The 25,656-nt window shown below is 45.7% G+C and overlaps 3 protein-coding genes across 3 annotated transcripts; 2 read left to right on the top strand and 1 right to left on the bottom strand.

Moving 5' to 3' along the window:
* Positions 1-8,569: 8,569 nt before the first annotated feature.
* On the bottom strand, positions 8,570-12,743 carry LOC123064803 (protein PIGMENT DEFECTIVE 338, chloroplastic). Its single transcript, XM_044488209.1, has 8 exons — positions 11,871-12,743; positions 11,007-11,081; positions 10,844-10,915; positions 10,672-10,752; positions 10,256-10,353; positions 9,215-9,340; positions 9,085-9,133; positions 8,570-8,866 (listed from the first exon to the last, which is right to left on the bottom strand). Exons 1-8 carry the CDS (start codon positions 12,654-12,656, stop codon positions 8,654-8,656), a joined length of 1,500 nt encoding a protein of 499 aa, XP_044344144.1. The 5' UTR covers positions 12,657-12,743; the 3' UTR covers positions 8,570-8,653.
* A 112-nt stretch (positions 12,744-12,855) lies between these two features.
* LOC123180110 (uncharacterized) lies at positions 12,856-15,127 on the top strand. Its single transcript, XM_044592076.1, has 2 exons — positions 12,856-13,141; positions 14,865-15,127. The coding sequence occupies exons 1-2, from the start codon at positions 13,019-13,021 to the stop codon at positions 14,982-14,984; spliced, it is 243 nt and encodes an 80-aa protein (XP_044448011.1). The 5' UTR covers positions 12,856-13,018; the 3' UTR covers positions 14,985-15,127.
* A 1,689-nt stretch (positions 15,128-16,816) lies between these two features.
* LOC123064793 (type IV inositol polyphosphate 5-phosphatase 3) lies at positions 16,817-21,778 on the top strand. The gene is made up of 11 exons (XM_044488198.1): positions 16,817-17,148; positions 17,238-17,424; positions 18,156-18,230; positions 18,682-18,769; positions 18,996-19,100; positions 19,584-19,947; positions 20,080-20,376; positions 20,572-20,756; positions 20,853-20,961; positions 21,030-21,172; positions 21,296-21,778. Exons 1-11 carry the CDS (start codon positions 16,999-17,001, stop codon positions 21,489-21,491), a joined length of 1,899 nt encoding a protein of 632 aa, XP_044344133.1. The 5' UTR covers positions 16,817-16,998; the 3' UTR covers positions 21,492-21,778.
* The last annotated feature ends 3,878 nt before the right edge of the window (positions 21,779-25,656 follow it).

Here is a 25,656-nt window from a genome sequence, read left to right as displayed (position 1 = left end):
AACCATCGGGTGCTAAGCTAATGGAATGGGTCATGTCAATCGCATCATTCTCCTAATGATGTGATCCCTTTAATCAAATGACAACACATGTCTATGGTTAGGAAACATAACCATCTTTGATTAACGAGCTAGTCAAGTAGAGGCATACTAGTGACACTTTGTTTGTCTATGTATTCACACATGTATTATGTTTCCGGTTAATACAATTCTAGCATGAATAATAAACATTTATCATGATATAAGGAAATAAATAATAGCTTTATTATTGCCTCTAGGGCATATTTCCTTCAGTAGCGTCGATAATTTGGTCGATGCGGGGGGGGAGGGGGGGAGGGATCCTTTGGGCAAGCCTTGTTAAGGTCTTTGAAATCGACACACAGGCGCCAGGAGTTGTCCTTCTTTGGTACCATCACCAGGTTTGCTAGCCAGTCCAGATGTTTTATGTCTGATGAATCCGGCCTCTAATAGCTTTGCTAGCTCCTCTCCCATGGCCTGTCTCTTAGGTTCGGAAAAACGCCAAAGAGCTTGTTTGACAGGTTTGAATCTTGTTTGGATATTTAAGCTGTGCTCGGCCAGCCTGCGTGGGATTCCTGGCATGTCTGAAGGGTGCCAGGCGAAAATGTCCCAGTTCTCTCGTAGGAACTCTCGCAATGCGGCGTCGACATCAGGGTTTAACTGTGCCCCGATGGAAACTGTTTTATTGGGGTCCGTTGGATGGACTTGGAATTTGACTATTTCATCCGCCGGTTTAAAGGAGGTCGACTTGGATCTTTTGTCGAGTACCACGTCGTCCCTATTCACCATAGAGCGCAGCGCAGTCAGCTCCTCAGCTGCTAGGGCTTCGGATAGTGCCTCGAGGGCCAGTGCGGCTGTCTTGTTTTCGGCGCGGAGTGCTATGTCCGGATCACTATCGAGAGTGATGATCCCGTTAGGCCCGGGCATCTTGAGCTTCATGTACCCGTAATGGGGTATTGCTTGGAAGATTGTAAATGCCTCCCACCCTAGCAGAGCGTGATAACCGCTGCTGAACGGAGCCACCTGGAACGTGACCTCTTCGGACCTGTAATTATCCGGCGTGCCGAACACCACATCTAGTGTGATTTTTCCTGTACAGCGCGCTTCCCGACTAGGGATTATTCCTCTAAAGGTTGTGCTGCTTCGCTCAATGCGGTTCCAGTCTATTTCCATTTTTTGAAGAGTCTCCTCGTAAATGAGGTTCAATCCGCTGCCGTCGTCCATGAGTACCTTTGTAAGACGAAATCCGTCCACTATTGGACTGAGGACCAATGCGGCTGGTGCTCGGGTTGTTCGGAATTTAGGTTCATCACTGGCGTTAAAGGTAATAGCCGTGTCGCTCCATGGGTTTATTGTTGCTACTTGGTAGACTTTGGCGAGGCTGTGGAGTGTCCTTTTTCGCATATTATTTGATGCAAAAGTCTCGAAGACTGTTAATACCATATTGGTGTCTCTGGGGTGGCTTTCTGTGGCCTCCGGAATTAGGAGATTTTCGCCAATTTTGGCCACCTGCCGGAGTTTTCAACATGCTCTGAGGCTGTGAGTTGGTGTGGCGTCCTCTGTACTGTGAATTTTACAGGGTCCATTAGGCCACCCTTCCAGTACAGTTCCATGCCCTGTAGAGGGTTTTTGCTTTTTAGTGCTTGATCCGGGTGACTGGTGATGATGCATCCTTTTATTTCGGACTGGGTTTGTATTCAGGGCCGGATTGTCCCAAAATTTTATTTCGGTTTTCCAGGCGCTTTCCATCGCACAGTACTTTCGTACAATGGACGCCAAGTCAGCGAAGCGTGTAATATCACCGCGACTTATGGCATTGAGTATTCCCTTGTCCGTGCAATTATTGCAGAAGATTGAGATTGCATCTTCCTCGCGGCAGTCCCTTAGCTTGTTCTTAACCAGGAGGAATCTGGCCCAGTAATGATGTACTATTTCGTCGGGTTCTTGCCTGATTTTGGATAGATCGCTTATGTTGGGGTGGGTGGGTGGAATTAAATCCGAAGCCTCACCCCATCTAAGGCTCAGAGGCCGAGGAATTTCTGAACTCGAAAATTTGGATTCCTGGATGTTGTCTAATGAATCCAGCCCGTCGCCTGACTCTAACTTCAGGTCTTGAGTGATATCCTCCCCTCCGCGGGTATCCGGCTTGGAGGGATCGGGAATACGGACGTAGCGAGTCCTTAAGATTGATGAAGGGTCGCCGCACTGTCCCTCTACCACGGCAACGTGATGGGTGACTTGGGGAGAGTTGATCTCTCTCAGATCGGTTTTAGGCCCAATTTGGTCGTAATCCGTAGCGACTCCCAGGGCGGCGAAGCGATCCAAGAGCTCGTTTATGGAGGAAAGCTCTATTGGATCTAACTGCTCGGCGAGTTCCGAGTTGACATGAAGATTGTTTTCGATGGCTCGAGAGGTCATCATCGGCGCAGAAGCCGAACAGGCGGTTATAAGAAAGCCACCTAACCGGAGGGTTTGGCCGACAGCCAAAGCTCCCTTAGCAGCGGTGCCGTCTTTAAAGACGGGACGAGGCATCCTTCCTGATGGCGACGACACAGAGGAACTCTCAATGAAAGCACCAATGTCGGTGTCAAAACCGGCGGATCTCGGGTAGGGGGTCCCAAACTGTGCGTCTAGGCCGGATGGTAACAGGAGACAAGGGACACGAAGTTTTACCCAGGTTCGGGCCCTCTCGATGGAGGTAAAACCCTACGTCCTGCTTGATTAATAGTGATGATATGGGTAGTATAAGAGTGGATCTACCACGAGATCGAGGAGGCTAAACCCTAGAAGCTAGCCTATGGTATGATTGTTGATGTGTATGTTGTCCTACGGACTAAAACCCTCCGGTTTATATAGACACTGGGTAGGGTTAGGGTTACATAGAGTCGGTTACAATGGTAGGAGATCTGCATATCCGTATCGCCAAGCTTGCCTTCCACGCCAAGGAAAGTCCCTCCCGGACGCGGGACGAAGTATTCAATCTTGTATCTTCATAGTCAAGTAGTCCGGCTGAAGGTATAGTCCGGCTATCCGAACACCCCCTAATCCAGGACTCCCTCAAGGAGACTGCTAAGGAATTTGCCCAAATTTTCTGTTGCCAAATTGGGGATTTCCCCTTTAAATATCTTGGGGTTCCTCTTCACTTCAAGAAACTTAGAAGAGAAGATATACAACCCACTATTGATAGAATTATCAGGAAAATATCTGGGTGGCTGGGCAGACATCTGTCTTATAGGGGTAAATTGATTTTACTTACTATTTGTATTGCTAGTATTCCTACATACTTAATGTCCATTATGAAATTTCCTAAGTGGGCTATTGATGCTATCACTTCTCAAATGGCTCATTTTTTCTGGGATAATGTTGGAGACAATCATAAGTACCATCTAGCCAAGTGGGGGCTGGTCTCTCAAAGGAAAGAATGGGGTGGTTTGGGGGTTCCTAATCTCAGGGAATTCAACATGTCCTTGCTTGCTGCTTGGAGTAAACGTTTTTTGATGATAGGGATAGTGACTGGAAGAAATTGCTAGAATACAAGTATAATGTGAATAGACCAAATATACTATGGGCTAAGGCTGGAGTAGGCTCTCCCTTCTGGAAGAGTTTCACCTGGGCTTGCTCTGCTGCCAAAACCTTTTATAGGTGGATCCCTGGGAATGGGAGAAAAATCTCTTTCTGGCATGATACCTGGTTGGGTGATTGTTCACTCAAAACTAGATTTTGGGATCTTTTTGTGATCTGTCAACAACAAGAGGCCTCTGTTGCCGAGGTGTGGGATGGGGAGAATTTACAGCTGACCTTTGGAAGGTGTGTTAATGAGGATGTCTTGTGCTCCTGGAATGAACTACTTAATGTGATTAAAAATGTTCCTTTTAACAACATGGCTGATAAGACTATTTGGTCCTTGGAAAGTAAAGGGTTATACTCTATTAAATCTATGTATAAGATGATTAATTGGGGGGCATGGTCTCTATCTGGAGGGATTATATTTGGAAAATTAAAATTCCCCCTAATATCCATGTGTTTCTATGGCTAATTGTGCACAATAAGAGTTTGACTAGGGATAATCTGGCTAAACGCCGGCATGTGGAAGACCTGACTTGTGTCTTCCGCTATGAACCTGAGAGCATCCAACATTTGTTTTTTGAGTGTGTGGTGGCCAGACAAGTGTGGCCGGTGATAGCTAATTGTACCAAGATGCCTGTACCTGACTCGTTTGAATCTTTGCTTCCTTTTTGGAAGAAAAAAAGTTTTGATGATGTAAACTTGATTTCTGCTGCTACCTTATGGAGCTTATGGTTGTTTCGAAATGAAATTGTGTTCCAGGGGCGAAGATGGCGAAACATCAAATGTGTGCTGGAGATGGTGGGGAGACATATCTATCAATGGAAGATCCTGTGCGTGGACTCCCAAGCTGTGCTACTCCTCCAATGCTTGAAGCTGCTCGACCATCATCGCGGGGAGTTGCTTAGAATTGCATGGCACGTTTGATGCGTCTGTAGGGAGTTCGTAGCCTCTGCACTGGTAGTTCCTATAGGGGCCATTTCGTCGCTTTCTGGTGGATTTTCAGACTGTTGATGCTTGCGTCTATAATAATTCTGCTGTGGCTACTTCTGGCTGGAGCCGAGAGCTGTGAACTCTGATCTTTGGTTGCCTTTGCTTTTTTAATAAAAAGTTGGGGCAAGGGGGCAACCCCTTTCGTTCAAAAAAAGAATGAGCGAACTGAAAAACGGGTTGGCCGTTTTGGCTCTGGGGTGCAAATGCTCCCAGATGAACAGTAAATTCAAAACAAATACTTAGATTTTAAAATTCTATTTTTTAGATGTTATTGTTAGTATAACAAGCACGCTTGAAAAAATTCATGCAAAGCGGGATAGTTGTGCTTCGTTGGTGAAAAAGAAACAAAATTAAGTTTAACATTGGAGGTAACATTTGGGGTTCGACTTTTTTTTTGCATAAGTCAAAATGCTTAAGCGTAGAATTTGGGTGGGCGAAGTAGGGACAAAGGGGGATCGATTACGCGGGCGTCGGGTGGTGGGGCCCCGCGGCATGTGCGGTGATTAACGCCTTAAATGGATATCATGATTGTGGATTAAGGACGACGGTTTAGAAGCCCCGGGGAATCCTTTTCTTTGTTTTCTCGCGGAGAATCAACCATGGACCCTCCATGGCCATGATGGCAAAATCCTGATGTGTTTTGGTTTCTATTTTTATATATCAGAGAAAGAATGCATATCATTTCATGTGTGCACCATGTCAGTACGAGCGAGGTGTGCTGATACGAGGTTTCGTGACTGGATTTTGTATTCCTTGTGAACACTATCATGAATGTGTTTGTTGGAGGTTATAGGGTTTTGAACTCCGGTTCGTCACGGTGCCACAAAATATCCAACATTTGTTTGGAATGAATGAACTGAAAAACACAAACTTTTGCATTAATCATGTGAAACTGGGTTGGAATTTAACCTTTGAAATCACATAACTTCAGTTTGCTTCTGCATCGTTGATTGTGTCGATAACTTTGTTGTGTGATTTCTCAATGCAACAATGACAATGACGGCTGGTTCCTCGTCAATGGCTTGATCATTCTACACTAAGGCCACCTACACACCACATGAAGACGATGATGGAATGATATTGGGTAATAGGTTACCTAACAAGGTCAAACATTTTGGTCGGCTGCTCTTTCAGAGCATGATTAACTCCAGAAGGCCAACAACCTTCAATGCTACCATTAGCACATGTCGAGTTGTGTTCACCCTATCCCAGTTGCATATGTCGAGTTGTGTTCTCCCCGCTTAGTCCCGGCCTCAGCGGTGCGTCTAGCATCGTCACAGAGCGTGTTGAAATGTGTCTCCAATGGGCCTCGTGGGATTCGATCGGTACTAGTTTCCGGTGGTTCTGCTTGGATCCTTATTCGTTTGTTTGTGTTCGTGTGTTTACAAGTTAGATCCTTGTGATTTACGTTTGCTTGAAATCGATGACGGTTGCTGTTCTGGTGCACTGGTCTTATGGGGCCTTAGCGGGATTCTCTGATTGTTTACGACAAGGTTTGTCCGGCTCTGACGAGAGAGGGCCGATAACAGCGGCGCGCATTCAGCTCGCTGCAGTGTTCGCATCCGTTGATATGTTGTCTAGGATGTGGGTGTGTTCTTCATTACCGATGTTCTTTATACTGCCATATGACGTTTTTGGAGATGAAATACAAAGAAGAAACGCTAATACAAGCTTGTGGAGCGAGAGGGAGGTGTGAAGTAAGTGAGGTGGCCGGAGGAAGCAATAATGTGGGTACCCCGTACTTGATTAACAAACCAGTTTAGGATCATGATTGGCAAATCCAAGTGCGACAGCGAAGGAATCAGGAGCCGTTGAGATGGAGGAAAGGAAGATCACGTGCGAACAACGTACGTACGTCGTTCCGGCCGGGCCGATCGATCGATCGATCGCGGGGCTGGGCTAGCGTGCAACGCCGACCGGGACGCTAATTAGTCAGGGCACGTTTGGATCCTCTAATCGTCACGACGCTACCAGGCGCGCATCCATGCGTGACTGATGGATCGATATTGATTAGCCAGCCAGCTCTTTCGTCGGCGGCCAGGTGGAAGGGACGTTGAGCTCGCTCCATCACCTCGACGCGCGCGAGTCGTTTTACGGCGAGGTGAGGCACGCCGGCAGGCAACGTTACGGGCCCGGCCAAATGGCTCTCGGATTTGGACCTTTGATGTAACGGCGCTTGACCGTGAGCTCAGTGGTTGGTGTACACGGTCTCAGGGCCACCCCATGGTACGTCGGTGTCACGTAGATATTCGAGCGGTATGGCGAGCACATGAGCAGCGACGCGACGGCGTGCTGCTCGGCGGAGCGCCCCGGCCGGCGACGCGTGCATATGCATGGCCCCAGCTAGCACGGCGGGGGTACGCACGGGCGCGTGGCTGTGTCCGTGACCGTGTTGTCCATGGCGGCGCACGAACGGAATTAATATATACTCCCTCCGTAAACTAATATAAAAACGTTTAGAATATTATAATAATATTCTAAACGTTTTTATATTAGTTTACGGAGGGAGTGCTATATATTGACGATCCATAGGGCCGACCGGTCTGGTTCAGTTAACCCTCCGGCGGTCGGCTTCGGTGGTTACGTGGTGGAAATCAATTCCACGTGTGCACGTACGATCGATGCATACTCCAGCACTGGAACCTACCGCATGCTATATAGCCAGGGAGATTGAGCTGTGAGTAAGGGAAGGGAGGCATCGATGAAATGCCTTACCAGGAGTACCCGCCTCCTCGGTGAACTGCCTGCTTCCGTATCAAGAAAGAAAACAAGATGCATCAACCACTCGTGTGGAAAAACTGAAAAAGAGAGTCAATGCTAGTAAAAGGAGAACCCATCATCCAGGTTGAAAGGAAAAGAGGAGTCCGGCCGGCCGGTTTCTTGTTTTACACGAGGAGGGGGGTGACCGTGGACACACACGCATCACGGTTTATTTCCTAACATATGCGTACCACCCTGATCGCCCAATTAATCGTGGTAATTTTCTCGATCGGTACGTGCCACCACAGTTTAACGGTGCCCGTCTTCAATCTCCCAATAGGGCACGTACGTACGTGCATCATATACTGTGCAGTAGTAGTTTTTTCTCGGTGAGTACTGTATACTACCAGTATCAGTAAACCGCTAAGAAAGGTGAAATACGTACAAGTCAATCGAGATCCATAGCTGCAGGCGATGAGTACTGTATAAGAGTAGTATTAGCTAACCACTAGGAAAGGTGAAACACGTACAGATCAGTCCAGAGCTATAGGCTACAGCTAGCTGATTATGAGTACGCAAGGGCGCAAGAGTGAGGACGATTGCGATGTACTCCCTGCGTCCCATAATGTTTCCTGACGCTACTAACGCTCCCTCTGTAAACATATATAAGAGCTTTTGGATCACTAAAATATAGAGGTCGCTTGCTACAGTAATTTCCTCGCTCACGGCTGCTACCTTAATCCACTTTCATACTCGTCCATATAGCATGATCAATGAAGGTCGGTGGTGTATGTCACCATCTCAGGGACGAGGAGCACGCCCTTGGCATTTCCCCCATAAACTAATCAGTAGGTACGCAGATGGAGCTTTGTTGAGAAGCCTGAACTGAACCGAACCGAAGTGTCTGCGACGTGACACCTGAGGAATCTCAGTGGCCGGCGATGATAGAATAGATAGGCCCAACAAGAACAAACTTTTTTAGCCTCGGGTTAGGATCTCGCTTTCGTCTCTTACAGATCGATCGTCTGTTGACACGATGGGTCGGCTGCTATATAGGCTTTGGGTTGTTGCACGCACCGGCAGGTTATTCCAAGGTTGTCAGTCGGCCACTGTGCGACGTTCTCCCTCACTGTTGTGATCAATAGACACGACGATGACCAGGCTTGGAACACACGGCGACGAGAAGGTGAGCAGTGCGCGTCAGAGCAACCAAGGCACGGCAAACAGCGACCTGCGATCGATCGGGGATTCAGGGGCGCCGCGTGCCGCGTGCCGCTCACCGACACCTTTGAGCTCATCTTGCGATGCACTCATCAATACCGTGAGGCTGACCAGCACTGGACTGAACAAAATTTGTGCAGAAGCAATCGGTATTCCTGCGTTACAATCCCGATGATTCGGTGACACTGGGGTTACAGTCTGCTCTGTCGGACTTGATGAACTTCAGCCACTTCCAGTTGGCGTACGACTCCGCTTCGTCCTCGAACGGGACGGTATCGTCGTAGCCGCCGTCGGGCCCCTCGCCAGACCGAGGCGTCGCCGGCATTTGCTCCCGGTATCTTCGCGCCATCTCTTCAGCCTCGGCGAACACCTTCTGCGGAAACCAGAGGAAATGAAAAATGTGACTACCTTCACCATTGGCAGCTTGACACATATACTCCCTCCGTCCGGAAATACTTGTCATCAAAATGGATGAAAAATGGATGTATCTAGAACTAAAATACGTCTAGATACATCAATTTCAATGACAAGTATTTTCGGACGGAGGGAGTAGTATGTAAAACTGAAGAGCCAAAGAGGCGGTGCTCTTACCTCTTTGTTGGAGAGAAACAGTCCAGGCTCGCTCTCAAGGTCCCTAATACTGCACACAGCCGAAACACGTGAGCTCTCGGTGCTGCACATACATGGTTTTTAGTTTTTGCGAGTTTTTCTTTCGGCATACCTAAGAGCAATTCTGTCTGGCGTCGTCGACTTGATCACAAGCGCTTTCACTCTCTCGCCCACGCTGAGCGCGTCACTGACGGATCTCAGCTGACCGTGTGTTATCTTTGAGTCATGCAGCAAACCACTGCAGAAGCATCACAAGCTGTAAATTAAACATCTGAAATGTTCCCACCTATACATTGTTCACAAGCTTGCCAAGTGAACAGAGTGATGTCTATAATACTCCGCACTACCTACATTCCGAATTATAAGATGTTTTCGATATTTCAATATGGACTACATATACGGACTGAAACGAGTGAACAAACACACTAAAACACATCGATATACATCCGATTCAGAAAAAAGTAAGAACATCTTGGAACAGAGGGAATACCTTTTGAAAGGAAAGATGCATACTCCAAATGCTTGAAGTTATATGATCTATTATAAATGGAAGTGAAGCATGGCATGTAAATACTTGAAAGTACATATTCCAAAGGCAAGCCCTTTGCTAGAGCACATGGCAATCGCTCATAATCTAAGCCAGGAGATTGATAAAAGAAGAGAGACTCACTATCTGGCGAATTATCAGAATTTCCAATGGAACTCATCAGTGTGAAGGCTAGTCAGTGAATCTCATGTTTCACTAAAATTAACAATAACTCTTTTGTTCAGGTAATCCAGTTAAGAATGTCAAAAGGAGCAAGATTGACAATTATATTTGTATAATCTAGTCAAGACTTAACATCATCAATGTTGCCAAAGCTTTTAAAATATTGTGGTAACAGCCACCTTCTAAATTATTTGGTAAACATATTCTTTGTTTGTCATAAAATAGGAGTAAGCCATACTAAAACATATGCACAACTATAAGAGAATATGGCCAAAAAGAAACTTATCAGCAGCTACTAATGAAATGATGGAACTGGAAGGTATGCTCCTTCAACTTTCAAGTGTAAAATGAACTTTGGCAGAAAAGAAGAAATGCAATATTTAGTATGTACTCCCTCCGTTCAAAAATAAGTGTTGTGGTTTCAGTTCAGTTTAGTGATATTACCTTCTGTTAGTCTCCCCAATCCTAATTTGTGCACCATATGGGAACAACTTGCGGACTGTCCCTTCCAAGAGAGCCCCTTCTTTAAGGTATAACATTGCCTAAAAGAAGTACCGAAAATCAAAATTATTCAGAAGAACTCAAGGGTGCTCATTGTTCTCTTATACAAGTCAAAATCTGATCAACGTGCTGTACTATTCAATTGATATAGATACTTCAGGTGTATTTATCACAAGTTGTAGACTGCAGCAAAAGCTATTTAAATAAACATTTCTTGCATAAGTTTGTGTCTTTAGCCAATTCAATAAGTTGATGGACCAAGATGATCTACTATGAAGAGCCACAGTAAAAACACATGAATGGTGCAGGTAAGGACAACAGACTGAACAGAGGCCCATATAAACATGCAGTTAACTTACCCAAGCCTCCTTTTCACTAATTATTAATTCGTTAGTCCTTTCGTCAATCTTTGTAATACAGACATGTATCTGTCGACCAACCTGTGCAGAAGAAACAATATAATTCACAAGTTACAGCGACTTTATTGACAATAACTTGACAAAATTAGATAAAAGGGATCATGCGTCTTACATTGTTCTTTAGATCTGTAAAATTTCTTGGTCTAGTCATCATCTGAGGCTTAGGTAGGAAGGCCCGGAGCCCCTAAATGATGGAATAATGGATGTGAGTTTTAGCTACAAATTTTGAAAAGTGGACTGTAATGTAATCCATTGAAGTTATGAGTAACTCGTACCTCAATTCTTGACAACAAGCCTCCAGCATTCCACTCAGAAATTTTAACCTTGATAGGTACATTTAGCTGCTTTATCTGGACATCAGTATGTACAGAAATTGTCATATATAAAATATTCAGAATAAAAATAATAGCTATTGAACTCAGAACTTCATAGGTCACAGTCATGTCCAATCATCCATTGTCATCGAGAAAATATGACCAAAACAAGGGTTTTCCATCCTACAAATTTTTCCATTGCACTACTCTGCATCCAAGATGTGAAACATCAATTTTACGATACAATAGGCTGAATGACGGATGCATGTACGTTGTTATTAGTTGGAAGATTACAAGGTCTCATGATCATATGATGTAATACCAACCATTTCTTCATGTACTTGAGCATGAAATCACTCTATGTTCTTAACAAAAACATGAGATGCTCTATTTTGGGCTGCAAATGATTTTGACTCATGCCATGCTAAGAACCTTGAAGACAAAATTGTGTATTAACCCAGGAGCAAGCTGTGATTGTACATAATTGCCTATTAACCCACAAGCAAGATATATATCACACTGCTTTAATAGCTCGAGGTTTTAGATAGGCCGGCCAGTATATGAAAAATCTACTTGGTACAAGCAAGACGGCGGCCATGACTCGGGGGTTGCAGATCTATTCCTGATACTAATAATACACACTACATTAGTAGTGGTGTTTGAAGTATCTGTACTGCATTATGTTCAAACAAACTATATCTGTATCTGGTACTGAACTACTGACAGTGCACATCAAAACATACATTGAACGATCAAATCATGGCTAATACTAGACCAGTTCATCAAATTCCAAGAACAACAATAGAGAGGAGAGTCATAGAGGACCTGCCTCACTCTGTGCCACGCGACGCGCCGGAACAGCCTTCGCGAAGACAGCAGCGGCCGCCCACCAAGTGTTCGGCCGAGGACCTCGGCGAACACCACCGTGCCAACGCCCACCACCGGCGCACATTTCTCCTTCCCGGTCCTCCCAACCCTCGCGCCCACTCCGCCGGCCGCGACGCCGACCCTGCCTTCCGCGGCGAACTCCCTCGCGCCGCCCGACGCGACGTCGCACGCCAGGTAAGCGAACTCCTCCGAGGACGCAGGCGCCGCCTCCTTGGTCAGCATCAGCGCCGGCTCGCCTCCGGCGCCGACGTCGACGTCGATTGCCCGCGCGTCGCCCCCGACGACGACGCCCACGACCAGGTCCCCGGGCTTGGGGTCGTAGTAGATGACCCCGCGCCCGGCCGACACGGCCCCGTCCTCCGAGGCGTGCTTCCCGGCGGCGGAGGCGTCGGCGCCCTTCACCTGGAAGAAGTTGAGGTAGGGCGCGAGCGCCTCGGCCGTGGACGGCGCCGGGGCGGCCTCCGGCTCGGGCTCGTCCTCCTCCGGCGCGGAGGGGGACGGGAACGGCTTGTCGAGCAGGTGGAGCTCCTCGCCTCCTCCCCCTCCACCCCCGCCCTCGACCACATCGGAGGAGGCGGGTAGGGAGCGGAGCGGCGTGGGAGCTCGCGCGCTGAGGAGGACGGGGATGCGGAGGCTCGCGGCAGGGGCTCTGCGCTTGGCTCGGCGGGTCCGCGCGGAGACCGACGCGGCGGGGAGGAGGGAGAGGAGCGAGGGCGGCGGCATGGCGAGGCGAGGCGAGCTCGCGGGGAGCGAGCGAGCGAGCGGCGTGGCGGTCAGCGGCTGTGATGCTCCAGCGCTATCTCCTCGCGGGATAATTTTTTGGAAATTTTCTCATCCGTCCTCCGTTTGGGCTATTCTGGTGAACGAGTCGGTCCGGCCCAGGTTTCCATTCTTTCTCTTCGCGGCTAGCCTGGCCCAGAAATGTCGAGCCCAACTGAGATGCGGGACCCGGTGTCAGGCCTAGGTCGAGCCGTCTGACGCGAGCCCCGAATCGTCCGTCCGTCGCAGTCGGCGCAAGCAGAGAGCGGCGGAAGGAAGGAAGGGGAACCAAGGAGCGCAAGCAAGAGGCGGCGAGGCGGAGGAGGATGGGGTTCATGCTGCGGGTGAGGCTGGCCTCCTTCTTCGCGGGCGCGGCCGCCGCGGCGGCGGGCGGCGGCTACTTCCTCTACAAGGACTACAAGCTCGCCCACGACTCCACGGCCCTCCAGGTACGGGCCGCGCCCTCCTCCTCCCCTCTGCCTCTGCGTCTCAGATCTCGGACTCTGTGCCACTACTCCGTGGATCCCAACCGCGCCTGTCTAGGAAGAAGAATGGGGATCAGGGAAACCCCCTTCCTCCCCGAGACGGCGTTTGGTTCTAAACCCTATATATGAATCGCACTTGTGATTTCCTAATCATGTTCCTATTAGCATCATTGGCCGGCCCTGAAACTGTTTGCCAGCACCCTACTTGGACACACACCAGGAGAGCCTATCCAGTGATAGGTACTGATAGCCGTCAGGCCTGAATTATTATGCCCCAGTAAAGTATTGTTTGCTGATTATTGGGGGTGCCTGTGGGGTGATGCATGTTAATGCTATGGACCTTATCAGGCCACTACTTTTAGTTTGGTTACAGCCTGTAATCGGTAACCAGCAATGCCATTTGATTTTCACCTCCTTGGCCGACAGTTCCAGTACCACTTCCTGCGATGTAGTATAGTTATCTTGGCTTCTCAGGTTATTGTTCTATTGGGTAGTTCAGTAGCTTATACGATCTTAGGGATGATCTGAGGCATAGTGTTTGTTTTGCATAAGATCTGAGGTCCATGTTGCATCGTTGCATGGTTGTTGTTTTTTGTTCAAAAAAGCAGTTGGTTTGTGGGATTGCCTGGGATAGAGTAAGTATCTTCTGTTCTAGTTCTGAGGTTCCGATAGTAGTATCTTCGTTCTAGTTCTGAGTTCCCCAGTGATTGTTTCTTGTGTCATCTAAATGCACATGACTAGTTTTCTGCAACTTGACCTTCTGGATTATGGATGGATGAATATGTCTGGTAGCGCCTTGCACATTACCAGATGATAAGGCCCTGACAATGTAGATTGCAAGTCATCTTGCCATTTGAAGATGCATTTTGTGTTAACAGCATGCCATGGTCATAGTTGAACTTAACTTAGTTATCTGCAAATGACTTGAGCACTGGCATCCATTGATGCAGCATATCTCAGGAACATTTCAGTTTCATTGGCAGAACCAATCTTCCAAGTTCCAACATATATATGCAAAGGCATAGATGATTTTTTCCATGATAAACTTAATTATAGACTATAATATTTTTGGACATTACCTGTATCATAACGTTTGAAGCTGACATGTTCGTCTCATCAACAAGAATGTTGGTGGTTTTGAGTACCTTCCAGTATGAAGTTGGGGTAACTTCATCAGAATGATGGAACAATAGATATCCTGACAATGAAATATGAGAAGAACACTAGGATGATTCATCATGTCTGATTTACCATGGTCATTCGGTATGCACTGGTGGGATTGTTCAGTAGTTCATGTAAATGGGCAGAATTTCATAGATGAAAGGCTGAAATTTGTCCAGGTAGATGCGATTAAGACAAATGCTCGTATAGTTATCCCATAAGAAGTTGCTTGAAATGTGGGGATGGGCGTCTTATGCTGATTTTGAGCGGTTGGTACTAACCTTAGTTGAGGATATATTTCTTCCTCTGAGGTAAAGCTTACCTGTGGATGTTTTTCATAAGTGAAGTTGTCTTTCACATGTCATGGGCTTTTAAGCAGCGCAATCATTGGTCTGAGCTTCAAGATTGAGGTTTCTATACATGTGGTGTTTGTTAACCATGCTCCCTCTGCATTTCCACTATACACCTGCATGATACTGGTTGGGTTGAGGATAAGCATCTGATCTCTAAATCACAACTTTTCCAGGTGAAAGGTCTGCATGACCACGTGGACGCCCGTTACAAGGCTCTCGACAAGCGGCTTGCAGCTTTGGAGGCCCAGAAAAGCGTCGACTCCTCTCCGGCTGTGGACGCGCCATCGGGCTAGTCGTCCGCCTGTCCATCACGAGGCTTGACAAGTGGATGATTCTAAGTCTGTTTACTTTTAACATGCGCGCGCTATCTGCTTCTCCTTTGAAGGCAAGGGGCCTGTGACTGACAGCGAAATAATATAGCGAACGGTTTTTGTTTTGTTGTGTGGGCAAGAAGAAGCTCCTTTTGTTGCTTGAGGGGATGCATCAGACCTTTGCACACAATTTCGCACTTGCTGTCGCTTATCCTGGGGATTCAACCCGAACCCTTTATCAACGCCCCTCGATTTCTTCGCTGTTGTTTTTAGCATTGTACTATATCGTTTATGTTGCCTGGCTTTTTCGCACTTTTGATAGTCTTCGCTGATGAAGAGAAAAATAGTGTTGTTGGCTGATCCATGCTTGCACGTTTTATGGAGAAGAAAAGAAAAGTCCAGCTGATAAGCGTTGGTGGTATCTGCAAAGTGATCCGATCCAGCCCAACATCACCTTGTCCATTCGCCACGGCGACCTGCGTTGTGTTGCGTGTGGCCATGCCTCTTTGCCGACCTCTGTTGCCACTTGCCTAATTCCCCTTTATAATTTCTGTCAAATTGCTGCTTATTGGCTAGGAATGGTTCAGACCTGTGATGATAACCAGAAGAAGTATTCGGGAGAAGCGGTTTGATTATTGGCATTAGGCAACGGCTGCTTTTATCGAGATCTTGGACTGTTGTAATTAATCAATCATATCGAGATGACTTAACTATAGCCATTATCGGCTATCGTTATTGGGCTCCCACCATCTGCAGGCACAGAGGAAGATGATCATTAACTGGCTGAAGCATTGTTTCCACCACTATTTTTTCCATGTATGAGAATGCAAGCTACAGTAATAGTCAGCGCAACAGCATAGTATATATACACAAAAATGACCCTCAACCATAGCAAGAGGCCGGGTTAGTCATCTCCTGATTAGGAAAATAAACATGCGCTGCGCACTCGCTTCCTGCACGATTTCATCCTGTACCAAAGTCCGGGTACATGTACTAGTAGTATTTTGCTTGGAGTTTAATCATGTTGGAGGGATGCCCGGGACATGTCGCCGAATCATTGAGGATCTCTTTGTAATTTTCTTTTTCTGGAACTCATTGGAAATTACAACTAGTTCACATGACCGGGCCAAATCCAGCACACCAGTGCTGTAGAATAATGTGCTTAGGCAGTTAGGTCAGTTAAGGCTGATTGAGGTGGATTATGGCAATCCAGTTCTTCCAATCAGTTTTTTTTTTCTGTCAATTGTTCTGTTTGGCTAACCAAGATAATTGGTTTCACGACCTTTTTTTTTCCATAACAAATTATTGTAAAATAAGTTTAGTATAGTACGCTACAGCTCAGCAACTCCTAATGCATTTCCCGTCGAATCATCTTTTTCGATCTTCATAGAAACGAAACCACGACAACCATACAAAACATCTGGACTAAAACCAGGTTCTGAAAGCCACAGAGGCAAAGGCAAAGGAAATGACAACAGCAGCCATCCCGTCGAATCATCAATATATAGAAAATGTCGATGTCGTGTGGGTCTTTCGTGTACTCTATTTTTCTTTAAATTACGCCGCGTTTCTGCTTCGCATGACACGTGGGCATGAAAAATGATTTGACGACAAATATTTCAGAAATATGTCCATCAACAAAGTACGCCTTCTTGAGTGAAATGCACATGGCGGCAAAAAAAGCTGGAAAATACTGAAAACCAGTTCGTAGAAGAAAAATAAAAGATGTCGTTGTTTGATTTATTTTTTTCGAGTTGAAGATGTCGTTATTAAGATACCCTTCGAAAAAAAGACAGGATAATGATACGGTTAGGAGCAAGGCAAAACAGTTAAGAAAGAGGCGACGGGCGACGAGCCGAACGGGTCGCCGGCACTCCTCGCTGTCTTAACCATCCATCCATCCGTCATCGCCGCCGACGATGCGGCAGTCAATTGCCCCACGAACTCTTCCGCGACAGATACGGCTGTCGTCGGGGCGCCCTGCTTCAAAACCCAGATGACCCCGCAGACAAGTCACGACGAGAGCCGGCGGACGGCAATGGCGTCCTCCTCCTCCCCGGCGGCTCCGTTGCTCGTCCCTTGGCGAGAGGACCAGGACCGGGACGACGCGGCCGCTCGGAGCGACGGCGGGAGTCCGCGGGAGCAGGTACTGGTTCTTGGCGATTTGAGCTTGGGAATTACTAGCTTGTTACAGATTGCTGATGAAACTGGTGGCTTCTTGCTTGCTTCTCGAAGGGGGTGATGCAGAGCTGGGCGGAGGCGATGCTGCTGTGCTGCGGCGACGCGGAGAGGCTGTGGCGCAGGGTGGTGCTGCGCAAGTGGCTGAACGTCGGCGCCGGCTCCGGCGACTCCGACTTCAGCGCCGACGAGGCCGAGGCCGAGGCCGAGGCCGAGGCAGACGACGAGGAGCCCGGCCACCAAGGTCCGCCCATCTCTATCTCTTCTTCAGTGATCCCTTCCCCCATTTCCTGCGAGCGAGCCGCTCTGCTTCGAAGCGAGATAGGGGGATTTCTTGTGTGGGGATTGGAGTGCAGACAACCACATTGCGAATTCGCAACGCAGATAGCCTCACGATGGATGATTGGCTAGCATTTCCAGTTCAATTGTTCATTGCTTGCTTTCTCGTGTGAGTTCATCGTGCTGCAGCATCATGAGTGCCACCACTTCAGTTTCGTATGGGCATGGCCATGAGTGCCGTGAGGGTCATCTCCCTGGTCGATGGCGACCTCCACCGTGATGTCCGGCTGCTAATCCACTTTCTGCAAACCACCGGTTTCGTTTGGCATATTGGCATATTCGACATTTTTAACCAGGAGAAAGGTTTGGTTCGAGGAGTTTGAGGATTCCAAATTCCTGATGCCTTTTTTGTTTCGTCTCAAAGCCTGCTTGAGCCAAAAGGGTTAGCGAAAAGTTTGGCCGCTTTTGAACACCGCCTTTTCGAGACTGTCTTTTTTATGCAGAAAGGGGTTAGGAGTAAGAAATGGTTGTTAATTTGTTTTGTCTCCCTTTCATCTTTTTAAGTGAGGTGCCACATGTGTGGAACAAAAATCCATGGCGAATTATAGGCATACATTTTTTCGGCTTAAATTTGCAGATCGATATCGATGATCATACATCCATATTCTGACTGCCATGTTCGTTCCATTTGTGCAGAGAAGTGCTGCTGTTGGGAACACAAGCTGTATGATGAGGAAAGGAGATCGCGTGGACTTGGTGCGGGCACGATTGGTAATTTAATTGTTATCTCATTTGTTGGAGAAGAATATATGGACAAAACAGTTGTTGGCAGCTCAATCTTCTTCTATATATTTTCCCCATAAGAGGAATTGGGTCCTACGTTATATCCATGCCAGCAAATAGGCATTGCGTAGTGGTGATAAAAATATCAAAAAATGTGATAGTGCTTTTCCACTTTCTGTGAATAAATATAAATATTTCAAAACAACTTTTTTTATGGTAAAGTACAAACGGTCTGGCTTTACATAAAGCCAAATATTTCAAAGAAATATATGCGTGATAATTTGGAAGCACCTGGATGCCTTTTAATATGCGTTTCGACTTGCTATGAAGCCTGTTTTGTTACATAAACGACTGTTTGGTAAGCCATTCGTTGACACAAGCATCTGTTTGACCTGGGTTGACAATTGCTTTATATGCTGATGCAAGCTGTAATTTGTAGGTAATCAAGTGAAGGCTGTGCCTGACAGACCTAAGAGGTGCAATTCAGAGACACTTCGTGCTCAGTATATCGATGTCGCTGAACTCAGGTATATAGCTAGACTTATATATTGCTCCCCTCTTATCTTTGGCCTTTTTGACAGCATCTTCGTAACATCCTGTGTGGTTACTGAAATAAAAGCTCATATGCCTGGTTTCTGTCACATAAAACATTTCAAAAGATTTAATACTAACTAATTGAACCTAGCTACAATTAGGCTAATAAATGCTACTCCCTCGGTAAATTGCTTCCAACCTTCGAGGTTTTACATGCAGGATTTTCGTAGGGACATGGAATGTTGGAGGCAGAGTTCCACCTACTGACTTAGACATTCAAGAATGGCTGGCGATGGAGGAGCCAGCTGATATTTATGTTCTCGGGTAAATCACTGCTAACAAACTTTCGATTGCACGAATGTTCATTCTTATTTTGGAAGAAGATATGTGGCACAGATTCACACAAAATAAGCTGTCACAATCTGACATAGGCATAGCAGTTACAATCTTGGGAAATCTTAAAAAGCTGTTTCTGGATCATCCACTTAAAACATACTCCTCTGTAACTTAATATAAGATGTTTTTTGATACTGTCATAGTGTCTGACAGTGTCAGAAAACGTCTTATATCAAGTTACGGAGGGAGTATCTGAAAAATATTTGGTTATCGGCTGGTATCTAATCAGTTTTTTCATCCGTGTCACACCTTAGCTTATTATTTGGCTAAGATGTGATTTGTTGTGGTGCACTACTGCCATTATTTTGGATGAAAGGCCCATGGCCCTGCTTTTTATTAAAGCCACAGTTCAAGCCGCACCAAACATTCCCTTAGTTTATATTTACCATGAAATTTATGACCATCTTTCAGATTTCAAGAAATTGTCCCACTAAATGCTGGGAATATATTCGGTGCTGAAGATGACCATCCAGTTGCAGTCTGGGAACATATCATTCGTGAAACTTTGAATAAGATATGTCCATATAAACCAAAGCACAAGTGTGTCAGCGATCCTCCTTCACCATCAAAGTTCAATCCATCAGATTATCTTGTGATGGAAGATGATTTTCTTAGTGAGGCCGACAATGAAAGTGAGGGGGAACTTCATCCATTGATTGGACAAGACATTAATCCAGTTACTAATGATAGTGGCGTTTGTAGAACATATGAATACTCCACCTCTGCTTCCAGTGAAAGAGTTCACGAAGGCGAAGACTTCAGCAAGATGCTTCCAGTAAATACTTCCCATCACTCCCACAACTCAAGTCATACGCTTTTTAGATCTAATCTGAAAGAACCAAACAACCAAGCTGGTCACTTGGAAAGGCCTGGAATGATTTGGCCTGAACAACAATTGGATATGCAGGTTCATCTTATTCACGACAGCACATCAGTTACTTCAGTGAAGACTCGAACAGCTTCTGCGTCTTTCAAATTGAGACATGAGAATTCTAATGGTTTTCCAGAAGATAATCTAGACCATGATGTTAGTACCGATAATAGAGTCGTTAAGAGGAAAAATTCAAATTTTGTACGGATAATAAGCAAGCAAATGGTCGGAATATATCTTTCGGTGTGGGTTCAGAGAGGCCTTAGGAGGCACATTCAGAATTTGAGAGTATCAACTGTAGGTGTAGGCGCGATGGGTTACATTGGTAACAAGGCAAGTGCCAAACTTGATCTTATTTTCTCTCATCACTCATTTTGCATTCATTTGTACTTCATGCCGAAGTTTTCATTTCATTGACTTGCCTTGTCATCTCATATCAGTTCTTATTAGATTCAGCATGAATACACTCGTCGGATACTATCTGATTTACAAAATCATCTGATGACATTTGTTTCTGCAATGCTCCAGGGATCAATATCAGCCAGCATGTCTATATATCAGACACCCTTTTGTTTTGTATGTTGCCACCTTACATCTGGTGAAAAGGATGGAAATCTAACAAAGAGAAATGCAGATGTTGAAGAAATCCTTCGAAGAACGGTATTTAACCCAGTTCATAGAGTCAGCATGCCTAAGGGAATACATGACCATGAGTAAGTCGGCAAATTTGTGTCGCCTGAATCTTTGCTATCCTCCAATGCAATCATTTTCTCAATTGCTTACATATGCGGCCATTTCATAAATTTCAGAAAGATTATATGGTTTGGGGATCTCAACTACCGAATCAACCTATCATATGAAAGAACACATGAACTTATCTCCAGACAGGAATGGGATTTATTGTTTGACAATGATCAGGTAATTTAATGGTTCGGTACATAAATTACTACCTGTAGTATTTCCAGCTCACGCTTTTGCTGTGACAGCTAAAATGGGAACTGACGAAAGGGCGTACATTTGACGGTTGGATCGAAGGGGTGATTAGCTTCCCCCCAACATATAAATACGAATTTAATTCAGATAAGTATGCGGGTGACGAGCCAATATCCGCAAGAAGAAGACCTGCATGGTATGCTATCTGCCTAATTAAGGTCCTGCCTTTTTGTTTCGCACATTTAATCTGATAAGATCCATCATAGCTCATGTTTGGGCATTAGAACCCAGGATAAATAAATGTTGCATACTTCTGTAGGTGTGATCGGATTCTTTCATATGGAATGGGCATCAGGTTGGATTCTTACAGAAGGGTGGAGCTTAATCTTTCGGATCACCGCCCGGTGTCCGCTGTCTACATGGCCGAGGTTGAAGTTTTATGCCAAAGAAAGTTTCATAAGGCTCTAACATTCACCAATGTAGAGGTAGATGATCATCTTTTATTGGAGAGATAAAGCACTTGTTGAATGAAGAACCCTGGACTGTGAGTGAACATGCTGTTCTTAGCTCAAGGCGCAATGCCGGTAATTTCAGACAAGTTACCAGAATGTACAGAAGCAGATAGGGGTGGCAGTTTGATGCATAATAGGGATTGGGTTGTGGGTGTGTGTTTCCGACCAAATTGGTCGTCCTGTAAATGAAAAGAAGAATAAAAGGTAGTCCGACTCCTCAGAAGAGGATCAATTGTTCATATCTAACAGGATCTGCAGAGAAATGAGTAATGTTCTGCCCTTTTTCTTTATCGATGTACCGTTCTTGCTTCTTTTTTAATGTCTTTTTTTTGCGAGGATTCTTTTTTAATGTCTGATGATGGTTAGCCACTGAAGATAAGAGCCGGAGCTGCTAAGTACATACGTGAAAAAAAAAGTATTTCAGACCACATTGGCGAAGCTGAAATTTCCTGGATTAACGATTCAGAAGCATCTTGTTACTTTCGAACTTGAGTAGAGCAGGGCAGATGTTCAGTAAGTTCCTTCAGACAACATAAAAGTATTTCAGACCACATTGATCCAATGCGACAAACTCGGTGAAAACTGCAGCAGCCGGTCCTCCACCTAAAGAAAACAAAATCATCACTCTGTCAGTAACCAAAAATACAAACAGAACATAATTAGCAGAACCTATGCAACATAAGGGTTTGAAGTGTTAGAACTCATGACCAGCTCATCAACATAAAGAAAAGCTATATCATAATCGTGGCTATGTCCCCTATGAATTTCCATGACAAAAAGGAATGGAAGTACTGAATAACATAATATTACTAGCTTTAAGGCCCCAAACATGCCAACTGAGTTACACCTTTGACAATTGATTTTGCACTTTTACTCATTTGACATCCGTTGCGGCTATAAGTTCATCTATCTAGCATCGGGACAATTTCTAACTAAGCTTAAATTATTAGTGAATTAATGCTTAAGAAGAAGAACAAAGGTACTATTTGAGAAACAATGCATTGGATGAGCAATATAATGCTTAAAGATGAGCAATCACCTGGTATATAGAAACTCGTGAAAGGATGAAACTTATTGATAATAATGGGTTCCAGTAAGTTTCTTCGGTTGCATTGACTTAACTTCAACCATGTAGGCATTGCGGTCCGCATACAGAAAAGTTACACCATTAACCTCATCATACCCCAGTATTACCATCTCTCTCCACGCTAACTCGATCTGAGAAGGAAGTCTAAGAATGTTATGCATGTCAACTGTCTTGTGCAACAACCATGTGGTGACACCATGGCAGTCAACCTCCCTTTGCCACATTTGGAAGCTAGAGTAAGAAAATGCGGCGAGACCGACAATGCCGTCCTCTCCCTGGATGATCTGATATGTGTGCGAATCGTGGGCGCACCAAGGCGCCTCGATCAAAGTTAGGCTCTGCATATTCAGATCAAACTCAAGTATGCCGTGGTTGATCGGCGAAAGCGCCCAGTAAACGACGTTGCCAACAAGGGTGCTAGGGCTACTGCGAGAACAAGCATGGCAAGCTGCACATGAAGGCTTGGTTGAGATGACATCGCCCCAAGTGCCGGACTGCGAAGACTAAACACAAGCGAGTGATCGATCGTCGTCTCTGCCGGTGGACACCATCGAATGGCCCCGAGTGGCAACCGTCGTGCACGTGACCCTGGTCGCCGGCAGCGCAGAGCACCGCCCCATTGATGCACCCTCTGTTCAAGGAAAGCTTCGGTGGAAGGGCCACGCAGCGCCGCTCGCCGGTGACGAGGTCGCACACAACGAACTCTTCCTGCAGCATGTCTTTGAGGAGGGCGCGGCCGTGGCGGTACCCGAGGAAATAGATGTCGTAGCGGCGGTCGCGGAGGCCGTAGCGTCCAAGGCAGAAGCGCTCCGGACGGGTGCGGACGGGAGGGTCCAGGTTGGGGGTGAACACGACCTCGTGGTCGCTGCACACGAAGGCGCCGAGGAGGCGGTGGTGGGCGTGAAAGCAGCGGAGGAACTGGGGGTCGGTGGCGACGCGCTGCCACCGCTTGCAGACGGCGGACGCGCGCGGGAGGGAGCACGGCTGCGGCGGGAGATGGAGGAGGATCTCCCAGAGAACATCGTCGATGTCCGGCAGGGACGCAGGCGCCTCCGGCAGGTTGCCGCGGCGGCTTCGGCTGCGGGGGATCGTCGTTCCGGCTCCGTCCTCGCTCGCGTGGGTTTGAGGATGGAGGCGCGGGCTGCGTCGGCGGGCCACTCCGTTGCTCTCCTCGCCCGCGTCGCTCTGGGAGCTGAGGCGCGTGCTGCGGCGGCGGCCCGCCATTCCGGCGTTCTTTTCGGCGCCGCCATTCCGGCGTTCTTTTCGGCGCCGCCAAGAGGACACACGTGGACGTGGGGTGCTCCTAGCGACGCGTCGCGGGCCGGCCCACCAACCGACTCAGCAAAGCAAACGCGAAGAAAAAAAAAACTAATCGAAATTGAAAAATTAATGTATGGGATGGCTGGGATTCGAACAGAGAACCACCACATTCGCAGCTTAACGGTTTAACCACTAGACTAAGCTAGTTCTTCTGCCTAGTTCCATAAAACCGTCCTATTTAACGTTTGCTTTAGTAAGAACCAATATAAATTCCCTCGAAAAAGGAAAAGGTACATTTGAAAAGAAGATCATCGATTTTTAGAAAGTTCATGATTTTTATAGAACAGTTCATCGATTTTTCTAAGTTCACTGATTTTTGAAAAAAAGTTCATCGATTTTGGAAAGAGTTCAATGATTTTGAAAAGATTTCATCGATTTTGAAAAAAGTTCAACGATTTGGAAAAGAGTTCATCGATTTTCAAAAAGAGTTCATCGATTTCGAAAAAGAGTTCAACGATTTTGAAAAAAGAGTTCATCAATTTTGAAAAGAGTTCATCGATTTCGAAAATTGTTCATCTCTTTTGAAAAGAGTTCATCGGTTTTGAAAAATAAGTTCATTGATTTGGAAAAACAGTTCACGAATTTGAAAAAGGTACATTGGAATTTGAAAAAAAATCAAGAAATTGAAAAATGTTGTCGATTTTGGAAAGAGTTCAGTGATTTTGAAAATATTTCATCGATTTTGAAAAAAAGTTCATCAATTTGGAAAAGAGTTCATCGATTTCGAAAAAGAGTTCAACGATTTTGAAAAAGAGTTCATCGATTTTGAAAAGAGTTCATCGATTTTGAAAATAGAGTTCATCGATTTCGAGAAAAGAGTTCATCGGTTTTGAAAATTGTTCATCTCTTTTGAAAAGAGTTCATTGGTTTTGAAAAAAAAGTTCATTGATTTGGAAAAACAGTTCAGGAATTTGAAAAAGGTCCATCGGAATTTGAATTTTTTTTCAAGAAATTGAAAAACGTTCACGCATTTAACAAAGAAAAAGAAATTCAAAGAAAAAAGGAAAAAAGAAAAAGAAATAAAAAGAATAAAAGAAGGAAGACGATGAAAATGAACATTTGTGATCTGGTTGTCCCATTGGTTACTGTGACTTACATATAAGGAAGACGTCAGTCGTGGGTTCGATTCCCACCCACGCTCATGCTTTTTCTTTTTGCGGGATGAAAGCAAAAGGAAAAGAACGTAGACGGGCCGAGCCCAACCCGCTGCGGGGGTATGCGCCCGTTAGTGAAAAGAACTAAAACCGGCTCAGCGGGCGCCATTTAGGAATTGCCGTGGACGTCGTGTAGCGGGCTTTTGATTCGCTTGAGGTTTTGTTCAAGGCCCCTGACTGACAGAGTGATATTAGGCCTCGTTCGTTCGTTCGGCCTGCTCAACGTGACGGCTGCGAAACGAGAGCGAGATGGGACAGCCCAGACGCGTGGGATGCCATAGACTCGTTTTTTCTGTTTTTCTTTACGTTATTCGTTTTCGTTTTTTTTGCATTATTTTTCTTTTGTTTATATTTCAAATATTCTACAAAAAATGTTAAATGTGTATAAAGAAAATGTTTATCATGTTCCAGCAAAAACATGAAAATGTTTATCACATGTACGAAAAATGTATACAAAAAAATCTAGAAGAATTTTTTTGATCAAGTATTTAAAACATTTCAATCAAGTATTTGAATTTTTTCTAAATGTGTATAAATTTTTTAACCATGTATTAACAAATATGATCAAAAAATTGATCATCATATAAAAAAAATTAATCAAGCACTT

Source organism: Triticum aestivum, chromosome 1A (genome assembly GCF_018294505.1).
Source record: "Triticum aestivum cultivar Chinese Spring chromosome 1A, IWGSC CS RefSeq v2.1, whole genome shotgun sequence".
NCBI classification, from domain to species: Eukaryota; Viridiplantae; Streptophyta; class Magnoliopsida; order Poales; family Poaceae; genus Triticum; species Triticum aestivum.
The sequence above is the reverse complement of the archived record's forward strand: the minus strand, read 5'-3'. Positions and strand labels throughout refer to the sequence as shown.

Coding starts and splice junctions, on each gene's coding strand:
- LOC123064803 (XM_044488209.1), bottom strand. CDS start 12,656: ATGCCGCCGCCCTCGCTCCTCTCCCTCCTCCCCGCCGCGTCGGTCTCC. Junction 11,082..11,870: donor CGTGGCACAGAGTGAGGCAG/GTCCTCTATGAC, acceptor ACTGATGTCCAG/ATAAAGCAGCTAAATGTACC. Junction 10,354..10,671: donor TTAGTGAAAAGGAGGCTTGG/GTAAGTTAACTG, acceptor TACTTCTTTTAG/GCAATGTTATACCTTAAAGA.
- LOC123064793 (XM_044488198.1), top strand. CDS start 16,999: ATGACCCCGCAGACAAGTCACGACGAGAGCCGGCGGACGGCAATGGCG. Junction 17,149..17,237: donor GCGGGAGTCCGCGGGAGCAG/GTACTGGTTCTT, acceptor TGCTTCTCGAAG/GGGGTGATGCAGAGCTGGGC. Junction 19,101..19,583: donor GCTGATATTTATGTTCTCGG/GTAAATCACTGC, acceptor ACCATCTTTCAG/ATTTCAAGAAATTGTCCCAC.
- LOC123180110 (XM_044592076.1), top strand. CDS start 13,019: ATGGGGTTCATGCTGCGGGTGAGGCTGGCCTCCTTCTTCGCGGGCGCG. Junction 13,142..14,864: donor ACGACTCCACGGCCCTCCAG/GTACGGGCCGCG, acceptor CAACTTTTCCAG/GTGAAAGGTCTGCATGACCA.